The sequence below is a fragment of the Watersipora subatra genome, chromosome 2 (assembly GCF_963576615.1).
Source record: "Watersipora subatra chromosome 2, tzWatSuba1.1, whole genome shotgun sequence".
NCBI lineage: Eukaryota > Metazoa > Bryozoa > Gymnolaemata > Cheilostomatida > Watersiporidae > Watersipora > Watersipora subatra.
Window position 1 is genome coordinate 40,494,267 of NC_088709.1, and position 12,183 is coordinate 40,506,449.

Consider the following 12,183-nt stretch of genomic DNA (forward strand, 5'->3'; position numbering starts at 1 on the left):
CACTTTTCACTGGCCTTTGCAAAACATAATTAAACTGATCCGGTGAGAAAAACCGAGCGATATTATCAGTGACTTCAACCAGCTCTTGGGAAAGGACTGTCATATCGATAGACTGAGTGCTCTGAACTCAATCCTTAACTACAGACACTGACAGTGTATTACTATAAATGTCCGAACAAAAGCCACCACCAGTAGAAAACACTCAGGAGTCACATAAAGACGATAAACTGAACTCTGTCCACTATATTGATTATTCAAATTATTCACTTCAAACCAAGAAAATAACTACGATTTTTAAACATGTTTAATTATTATCAAAAGTTGACTTGCAACAAAATTCACATTACAGTTATTTGGTATCAAAAGATTCACCATGTCTTACTCTGTTGTGTTGTATGTGCCAAATATGTGGAAATGTTATTACAAGCTCTTAAAAGCTAAAAAACGAACAGTTAATCGCCGCCATCACGAGACTGCCGTAGATTAGAATCTCTTTCCAAAACAGCTCAAATGGGACGTAGTTGTACAAGATGACTTCTGTTTACACTTTCATGCAACCTCATTCGTCGAAATATTTTCACAAATATACTTCACGCATTCAATAAAATGATGTCTATTGTTCTTACGTGTCTATTTTATCGTCAATGTAATGCTGTCACTTTCAGCACTGATATCTTATAACCTGCCGTAAGAATTCGTTTAATACTTTAACCTTAGCTCGAAGGAGTACATATCATTGTCTGATAAACAAGACGAGCCTGTTGGTCACCTATGATAATCGAAAAATACTGCAGAAATTCTTCGCGAAGTATGGGTCACATGAACAGATTACGACTAGACGATTAGACCAAGCCGAAACAAAACTGTAAAGTTGCGAGCATCTATATTTGATACAAGGTCTTCGGTAAAACCCGAAGTGTTTGTCATAAACTGCTGCTACGATAAGTTGTATATTGAGCCTTTGTATTGCCCTTTCAATTCACGTGAGAACATCTCGTGACAAAACAACAACCAAACTGTAATGAATACGTCATCGAAATAAAGAGATTCCAATCTACGGCGGCTTTTCGTTTTTGAGCTTTTAAGAGCTTGTAATCACATTTCCACATATTTGGCACCTACAACACAACAGAGTAAGACATGGTGAATCTTTTGATACCAAATAACTGTAATGTAAATTTTGTTGCAAGTCAACCTTTAAATGAAAATGAAGAAACTCCAGTGGCAGCGACACCTGTGCTAGAGCGATGCCATGATAGATGAAGCTGCTAAGTAGGAGAGTTTAGTGTACATCTCATACCTGACTCCTTAGCCTTCTCCAGGGCTATGAGAAGCTTTTTATGTTGCATCTGGCAGATTTCTACAAGTAAACACATCAGTCATGTACATTAAGGTTGACTAACACATCAGATTTCTACAAGTGAACACATCAGTCATGTACATTAAGGTTGACTAACACATCAGATTTCTACAAGTAAACACATCAGTCATGTACAGTAAGGTTGACTAACACATCAGATTTCTACAAGTAAACACATCAGTCATGTACATTAAGGTTGACTAACACATCAGATTTCTACAAGTAAACACATCAGTCATGTACAGTAAGGTTGACTAACACATCAGATTCTACAAGTAAACACATTAGTCATGTACATTAAGGTTGACTAACACATCAGATTCTACAAGTAAACACATCAGCCATATACATTAAGGTTGACTAACACATCAGATTCTACAAGTAAACACATCAGCCATGTACATTAAGGTTGACTAACACATCAGATTTCTACAAGTGAACACATCAGTCATGTACATTAAGGTTGACTAACACATCAGATTCTACAAGTGAACACATCAGCCATATACATTAAGGTTGACTAACACATCAGATTCTACAAGTAAACACATCAGCCATATACATTAAGGTTGACTAACACATCAGATTCTACAAGTAAACACATCAGCCATATACATTAAGGTTGACTAACACATCAGATTTCTACAAGTGAACACATCAGTCATGTACATTAAGGTTGACTAACACATCAGATTTCTACAAGTGAACACATCAGTCATGTACATTAAGGTTGACTAACACATCAGATTCTACAAGTAAACACATCAGCCATATACATTAAGGTTGACTAACACATCAGATTCTACAAGTAAACACATCAGTCATGTACATTAAGGTTGACTAACACATCAGATTTCTACAAGTGAACACATCAGTCATGTACATTAAGGTTGACTAACACATCAGATTCTACAAGTGAACACATCAGTCATGTACATTAAGGTTGACTAACACATCAGATTCTACAAGTGAACACATCAGTCATGTACATTAAGGTTGACTAACACATCAGATTTCTACAAGTAAACACATCAGCCATATACATTAAGGTTGACTAACACATCAGATTTCTACAAGTAAACACATCAGTCATGTACATTAAGGTTGACTAACACATCAGATTTCTACAAGTAAACACATCAGTCATGTACAGTAAGGTTGACTAACACATCAGATTCTACAAGTGAACACATCAGTCATGTACATTAAGGTTGACTAACACATCAGATTATACAAGTGAACACATCAGCCATGTACATTAAGGTTGACTAACACATCAGATTCTACAAGTAAACACATCAGCCATGTACATTAAGGTTGACTAACACATCAGATTTCTACAAGTGAACACATCAGTCATGTACATTAAGGTTGACTAACACATCAGATTCTACAAGTGAACACATCAGCCATATACATTAAGGTTGACTAACACATCAGATTCTACAAGTGAACACATCAGCCATATACACTAAGGTTGACTGACACATCAGATTCTACGAAAGCTACACATTAAAATATTACGGCTGACTGCAGTATCACACGGACTTGCGTGACATCAAATCAGTACAGTAGAAGCTACATATGAACCTACATACTTACCTCTATTTATGAAGACTACATACTAAAATTCCCAATTATTAAATCTTTTTTAAGTCGGAAAAAAATTTTTGCTTCGACTTATGAATGATGTTTCGGGATATGAAAGACAAAAAGACCTTTCGTAGTTTGGTTTGTTTGTTTTGTATTTTTTGACCCTTTGCTTCCCATTGGTACGACATAATGTACAACGCATCTCATTCAGTTTTATTTGTTACTGAAAATCAGTAACGACAGTTGTTTTCATTAACTATATAATTTGGAGTTATCATATATCACATAAAAGTAGGATAACTTTTGTCTCCAGCAACTGACGTTCTGTATTTGTCAGTCTTTACCAATGTAAATGAAGCATTCTGCTTGCGTTCTTAAAAACATTTACAGTGCGCTCTCGGGTTACGATGACCAGTTATACGATTTTTTTGCCGCACGCAATGGAATGCAATACAGACGGTTCCCAACCTGCGAACAAGTTACGTTCCGAACGATTATTCGTAAGGTGAATTTGTTCCTAAGTTGCTTCAGTGCTATATTTTGTACTATAATTTATGTCCTATATGGCCTATTATGGCCTATTATGGTCCTGTTAAGGCCTATATAAGTATATTGAAGGTTTATATAAGTATATTTAAGGCTTGTATAAGTAACCTGTATTGGTTTGTACAGAAAAAAATATTTAATAAAATGGAGATAATACTTTGGTGGACGCCGAGCCATGACACTGCTTTTCTTATTTATTGTATGTCTTGTCCTTTTTATTATATTGTTGTTTTAATCGTTATGCTATCACTTATCGTTGTTGTCTTATTTTTTTGTATGTGTTGTCCTTTTATTATATCATTGTTTCACTTGTTATGCTATTGTTAAATCTGATATACTGTCATAACACTATCACTTATCGTCACTTATATTGTTGTCATACCAAAGCACGAGCGGTCCTATTTATTCAGCTTTTTAGCCGGTGTTCTTACCGTTTGCCGTTAGCCGAAACGGTTGATATTATTGTATATAAAGGAGCGCGCTCACTTAGTTGAGCAGAGCAGATAGCCGTACGCTCCTCAGCTAGTGAAATTTCCTTCGCTAATAAAAAGCTGAATGAAACTACACGCACTCTCTTCTCTTTATTTATTAGTCTAGACCGTGCCAAGTAAAGGCCGGCAAATCCCTTTACAATACGTACAGTAAAAATAAAAAAGTTCTTTGCGCACTGGAGATACGTTCACGCACTTATGCACTGCAACGAACTGGGCAGAGAAAGGTGGATGCAGGGTGGTGCTTCTGAGTAGTGCCTACGTGCAGACCTGTTTGTATGTACCGCTGTTCGTAACTCGCATGTTCGTAAGTAGGGAACCGTCTGTAATTTTTTGTCCTTGCCATATGAATCCTATTTCGCTATATAAATTTAGCAGAAATTTTGCTCAAAGTTCAAATTTGGCAGTCGGTGTGCTTATTACATCGAAACAGCAAATATGCCGATATGCTGTTCACCGACCTTCTCACAGCGCCTGAAGCAGATGCAATGACCGAGTTTTCTCAGTTTGACATTCCTCATGTAAAAAGGCATACATGATAATTTTCTTTCAAAACCAGTAGCAAAGTTGGAGTTGCAATCTCTGCAAACAAAACGCCAGTAGTCAGACAACTTCTCTTAACCTGCTAACGACAATCTACTTCATTATATATTAAACAGAACATTTTGGACAACAGCATCGCTTGGGCTCTCTTGGCGAATTAGGTTGAAAAAGGTTTCAATAAGGTCAGCTAAACTTTATAGCAAAAACGAAGCCGGAATGTGATAGGTGATAAAATTTTTGTGACAAAAACTTGAAGATCAGTAAAATAATTAAAAATACATAATAAAACTTAGCTTCAAGTGTGTGTTTTAAATAAGCTAAACTCATTTAAAGTGAGTTCAAAGTTTATGTTTTATGTACGTCTGTTTTGAAGGTAAAAACTCTCTTCGGTGCATACTTCACATAGCGCATTGTAATGTTACATTTTAATGCAGACCATAACCAATAAATACACTAAATAGACTAAAGTTACTGTAGGTAACTATAGTTATTAAGATTAACATACTATTTTGTAACTAATTTTTAATATGTACAGTAAGTACTTGTATAAAATTTTGATAATTCTTACCAGAGGATATTTGCATTATATAATTACTATGGATTTCTATACTCCTATCCAGATTAAAATCGTATGGTAAGAGCGCACTATATTCTGGGCAAGAGAAAAGCAAGACAACAATACAGCGGCCACTTCTTAACCTCCGCTGTCTTAACTTAGCCTTTTCTAGACGAGCAACTCCAAAGGTATACAAAGATATCGGTCGTAGTTTTCATTTGTTATTTCTCTGTTCCTCCCTCTTCCCATATGTAACTTTTCTACTTATTATGTAGGCTTATAATTCTAACATATGTGTGTCACAGGTTTTAACCAGTACATATATATATGTACTATATATGTTACGTATATATATATATATATATATATATATACATATACGTAACATATATGTATATATATATATATATATTCATGCTACAGACAGTACTGTTTCGGCTATTGAAGCCTCATCAGTGCAGCTCAGAGCTTAGGCAAGGGACACAAATCCCATTACCAATGAGAGTTGACTTCCTGCCACGAAACAACTAAGTTGCCTCGCAGACTTTAAGAAAGTCAATGTGCTGGCACCAGAGTGCTCAAATCACAAAAGTGATGAGCATTGCACAAAGGCTAATAGTGCCGCACCTCTCACAGAGTGCTCAACCAAACCAAAGTAAGGGAGCATATACTCATGCTACAGACAGTACTGTTACGGCTATTGAAGCCTCATCAGTGCAGCTCAGAGCTTAGGCAAGGGACACAAATCCCATTACCAATGAGAGTTGACTTCCTGCCACGAAACAACTAAGTTGCCTCGCAGACTTTAAGAAAGTCAATGTGCTGGCACCAGTGTGCTCAAATCACAAAAGTGATGAGCATTGCACATCTATATATATATATATATATATATATATATATATATATATATATATATATATATATATATATATATATATATATATACATGTATATATATAATTTATACAGATAATTATTACGGTATGTGCGAGCTTTGTTGGGGACTAAGATCAAATTAGGGCATTTATAAGGTTAAATCAGTTTCTAATTATGAATTTTTCTACTTATAAATCGGCTTCCAGAACGAATTAATTTGGTAATAGGTTCCACTGTATTTAACAATGTAGTTTCGGAATTTTCCATGGTACATGATTTTTGTTGTCCAAAAAGTGTCCGATAAATTTGAAGTTGATATGACAACTAGTATTACAAATTTGATATGACCACTAGTCTTATAAAGTTGATATGACCGCTAGTCTTATAAAGTTGATATGACAGCTAGTCTTATAAAGTTGATATGACCGCTAGTCTTATAAAGTTGATCTGACCGCTAGTCTTATAAAGTTGATATGACCGCTAGTATTATAAAGTTGATATGACAGCTAGTATTATAAAGGTTGATAGGACAGCTAGTATTATAAAGGTTGATATGACAGCTAGTATTATAAAGGTTGATATGACAGCTAGTATTATAAGGGTTGATATGACTACTAGTATTATAAAGGTTGATATGACAGCTAGTATTATAAAGGTTGATATGACAGCTAGTATTATAAGGGTTGATATGACTACTAGTATTATAAAGGTTGATATAACAGCTAGTATTATAAGGTTGATATGACTACTAGTATTATAAAGGTTGATATACCAGCTAGTATTATAAAGGTTGATATGACAGCTAGTATTATAAGGTTGATATGACTACTAGTATTATAAAGGTTGATATGACAGCTAGTATTATAAGGTTGATATGACTACTAGTATTATAAAGGTTGATATAACAGCTAGTATTATCAAGTTGATATGACAACTAGTATTATAAAGTTGATATGACAACTAGTATTATAAAGTTGATATGACAGCTAGTATTATAAAGTTGATATGACAACTAGTATTATAAAGTTGATATGACAACTAGTATTATAAAGTTGATATGACAGCTAGTATTATAAAGTTGATATGACAACTAGTATTATAAAGTTGATATGACAGCTAGTATTATAAAGTTGATATGACAGCTAGTAGTATAAAGTTGTTATGACAACTAGTTTTATAAAGTTGATATGACAACTAGTATTATAAAGTTGATATGACAGCTAGTATTATAAAGGTTGATATGACAGCTAGTATTATAAAGTTGATATGACAGCTAGTATTATAAAGTTGATCTGACAACTAGTAGTATAAAGTTGATCTGACAACTAGTAGTATAAAGGTTGATATGACAGCTAGTATTATAAAGTTGATATGACAGCTAGTATTATAAAGTTGATATGACCGCTAGTATTATAAAGGTTGATATGACCGCTAGTATTATAAGGTTGATATGACAACTAGTATTATAAGGGTTGATATGACTACTAGTATTATAAAGGTTGATATAACAGCTAGTATTATAAGGTTGATATGACTACTAGTATTATAAAGGTTGATATACCAGCTAGTATTATAAAGGTTGATATGACAGCTAGTATTATAAGGTTGATATGACTACTAGTATTATAAAGGTTGATATGACAGCTAGTATTATAAGGTTGATATGACTACTAGTATTATAAAGGTTGATATAACAGCTAGTATTATAAAGTTGATATGACAACTAGTATTATAAAGTTGATATGACCGCTAGTATTATAAAGTTGATATGACAGCTAGTATTATAAAGTTGATATGACAGCTAGTATTATAAAGTTGATATGACAGCTAGTATTATAAAGTTGTTATGACAACTAGTATTATAAAGTTGATATGACAACTAGTATTATAAAGTTGTTATGACAGCTAGTATTATAAAGTTGATATGACAGCTAGTATTATAAAGTTGATATGACAACTAGTATTATAAAGTTGTTATGACAGCTAGTATTATAAAGTTGATCTGACAACTAGTAGTATAAAGGTTGATATGACAGCTAGTATTATAAAGTTGATATGACAGCTAGTATTATAAAGTTGATATGACAACTAGTATTATAAAGTTGATATGACCGCTAGTATTATAAAGTTGTTATGACAACTAGTATTATAAAGTTGATATGACAACTAGTAGTATAAAGTTGATATGACAGCTAGTATTACAAATGTTGATATGACAGCTAGTATTATAAAGTTGATATGACAGCTAGTATTATAAAGTTGATATGACAGCTAGTATTATAAAGTTGATATGACCGCTAGTATTATAAAGTTGATATGACCGCTAGTATTATAAAGTTGTTATGACAGCTAGTATTATAAAGTTGATATGACAGCTAGTATTATAAAGTTGATATGACAACTAGTATTATAAAGTTGATATGACAGCTAGTATTATAAAGTTGATATGACAGCTAGTATTATAAAGTTGATATGACCGCTAGTATTATAAAGTTGATATGACAACTAGTATTATAAAGTTGATATGACAACTAGTATTATAAAGTTGATATGACCGCTAGTATTATAAAGTTGTTATGACAGCTAGTATTATAAAGTTGATATGACAGCTAGTATTATAAAGTTGATATGACAGCTAGTATTATAAAGTTGATATGACAGCTAGTATTATAAAGTTGATATGACAGCTAGTATTATAAAGTTGATATGACAGCTAGTATTATAAAGTTGATATGACAACTAGTATTATAAAGTTGATATGACAACTAGTATTATAAAGTTGATATGACCGCTAGTATTATAAAGTTGTTATGACAGCTAGTATTATAAAGTTGATATGACAGCTAGTATTATAAAGTTGATATGACAACTAGTATTATAAAGTTGATATGACAGCTAGTATTATAAAGTTGATATGACAGCTAGTATTATAAAGTTGATATGACCGCTAGTATTATAAAGTTGATATGACAACTAGTATTATAAAGTTGATATGACAACTAGTATTATAAAGTTGATATGACCGCTAGTATTATAAAGTTGTTATGACAGCTAGTATTATAAAGTTGATATGACAGCTAGTATTATAAAGTTGATATGACAGCTAGTATTATAAAGTTGATATGACAGCTAGTATTATAAAGTTGATATGACAGCTAGTATTATAAAGTTGATATGACAGCTAGTATTATAAAGTTGATATGACAGCTAGTATTATAAAGTTGATATGACAACTAGTATTATAAAGTTGATATGACCGCTAGTATTATAAAGGTTGATATGACCGCTAGTATTATAAGGTTGATATGACAGCTAGTATTATAAGGGTTGATATGACTACTAGTATTATAAAGGTTGATATAACAGCTAGTATTATAAGGTTGATATGACTACTAGTATTATAAAGGTTGATATACCAGCTAGTATTATAAAGGTTGATATGACAGCTAGTATTATAAGGTTGATATGACTACTAGTATTATAAAGGTTGATATGACAGCTAGTATTATAAGGTTGATATGACTACTAGTATTATAAAGGTTGATATAACAGCTAGTATTATAAAGTTGATATGACAACTAGTATTATAAAGTTGATATGACCGCTAGTATTATAAAGTTGATATGACAGCTAGTATTATAAAGTTGATATGACAGCTAGTATTATAAAGTTGATATGACAGCTAGTATTATAAAGTTGTTATGACAACTAGTATTATAAAGTTGATATGACAGCTAGTATTATAAAGGTTGATATGACCGCTAGTATTATAAGGTTGATATGACAACTAGTATTATAAAGTTGATATGACAACTAGTATTATAAAGTTGATATGACAGCTAGTATTATAAAGTTGATATGACAGCTAGCATTATAAAGTTGATATGACAGCTAGTATTATAAAGTTGATATGACAACTAGTATTATGAAGTTGATATGACAGCTAGTATTATAAAGTTGATATGACAGCTAGTATTATAAAGTTGATATGACAACTAGTATTATAAAGTTGATATGACAACTAGTATTATAAAGTTGATATGACCGCTAGTATTATAAAGTTGTTATGACAGCTAGTATTATAAAGTTGATATGACAGCTAGTATTATAAAGTTGATATGACAACTAGTATTATAAAGTTGATATGACAGCTAGTATTATAAAGTTGATATGACAGCTAGCATTATAAAGTTGATATGACAGCTAGTATTATAAAGTTGATATGACAACTAGTATTATGAAGTTGATATGACAGCTAGTATTATAAAGTTGATATGACAGCTAGTATTATAAAGTTGATATGACAACTAGTATTATAAAGTTGATATGACAACTAGTATTATAAAGTTGATATGACCGCTAGTATTATAAAGTTGTTATGACAGCTAGTATTATAAAGTTGATATGACAGCTAGTATTATAAAGTTGATATGACAACTAGTATTATAAAGTTGATATGACAACTAGTATTATAAAGTTGATATGACCGCTAGTATTATAAAGTTGTTATGACAGCTAGTATTATAAAGTTGATATGACAGCTAGTATTATAAAGTTGATATGACAACTAGTATTATAAAGTTGATATAACAGCTAGTATTATAAAGTTGATATGACAGCTAGTATTATAAAGTTGATATGACAACTAGTATTATAAAGTTGATATGACAGCTAGTATTATAAAGTTGATATGACAACTAGTATTATAAAGTTGATATAACAGCTAGTATTATAAAGTTGATATGACAACTAGTATTATAAAGTTGATATGACATCTAGTATTATAAAGTTGATATGACAACTAGTATTATAAAGTTGATATGACAACTAGTATTATAAAGTTGATATGACCGCTAGTATTATAAAGTTGTTATGACAACTAGTATTATAAAGTTGATATGACAACTAGTATTATAAAGTTGATATGACAGCTAGTATTATAAAGTTGATATGACAGCTAGTATTATAAAGTTGATATGACAGCTAGTATTATAAAGTTGATCTGACAACTAGTATTATAAAGTTGATATGACAACTAGTATTATAAAGTTGATATGACCGCTAGTATTATAAAGTTGTTATGACAGCTAGTATTATAAAGTTGATATGACAGCTAGTATTATAAAGTTGATATGACAACTAGTATTATAAAGTTGATATGACAGCTAGTATTATAAAGTTGATATGACAACTAGTATTATAAAGTTGATATGACAGCTAGTATTATAAAGTTGATATGACAACTAGTATTATAAAGTTGATATGACCGCTAGTATTATAAAGTTGTTATGACAGCTAGTATTATAAAGTTGATATGACAGCTAGTATTATAAAGTTGATATGACAACTAGTATTATAAAGTTGATATGACAGCTAGTATTATAAAGTTGATATGACAACTAGTATTATAAAGTTGATATGACAGCTAGTATTATAAAGTTGATATGACAGCTAGTATTATAAAGTTGATATGACAACTAGTATTATAAAGTTGATATGACAACTAGTATTATAAAGTTGATATGACCGCTAGTATTATAAAGTTGTTATGACAGCTAGTATTATAAAGTTGATATGACAGCTAGTATTATAAAGTTGATATGACAACTAGTATTATAAAGTTGTTATGACAGCTAGTATTATAAAGTTGATATGACAGCTAGTATTATAAAGTTGTTATGACAACTAGTATTATAAAGTTGATATGACAGCTAGTATTATAAAGTTGATATGACAACTAGTATTATAAAGTTGATATGACAGCTAGTATTATAAAGTTGATATGACAGCTAGTAGTATAAAGTTGTTATGACAACTAGTTTTATAAAGTTGATATGACAACTAGTATTATAAAGTTGATATGACAGCTAGTATTATAAAGGTTGATATGACAGCTAGTATTATAAAGTTGTTATGACAACTAGTATTATAAAGTTGATATGACAACTAGTATTATAAAGTTGTTATGACAACTAGTATTTTTAGCTTTCAATCGAGTAATTACCAATTACTTATATCAAGTTCGCAGTCAAGTACCTAGTAAGTACTTATCTCACAGTCAAGTACCTGGCAAGTACTTATATTTCAGGCAAGTATTTGGTAAATACTTACAAAAGGAGAAAGGTATGCTATACTTACGAGTCTTAAATGGAACGTGGATTGTCACTTCATTTGGGGTGAGAAACTGTTTTAATAGCTTTACATTCTACAATATGAAG

The 12,183-nt window shown here is 31.5% G+C and overlaps 1 protein-coding gene across 1 annotated transcript in view; it reads right to left on the reverse strand.

Annotated features, from left to right (window-relative positions):
• LOC137387826 (small ribosomal subunit protein mS40-like) overlaps positions 1 to 12,183 on the reverse strand; it is a 57,497-nt gene that overhangs the window by 5,921 nt on the left and 39,393 nt on the right. The window contains exons 6-7 of the mRNA XM_068074338.1: positions 12,104 to 12,170; positions 1,301 to 1,360 (exon numbers count right to left, since the gene is read on the reverse strand). Coding sequence (XP_067930439.1) covers positions 1,301 to 1,360; positions 12,104 to 12,170 — 127 coding nt within the window. The remainder of the gene's footprint in view (positions 1 to 1,300; positions 1,361 to 12,103; positions 12,171 to 12,183) is intronic.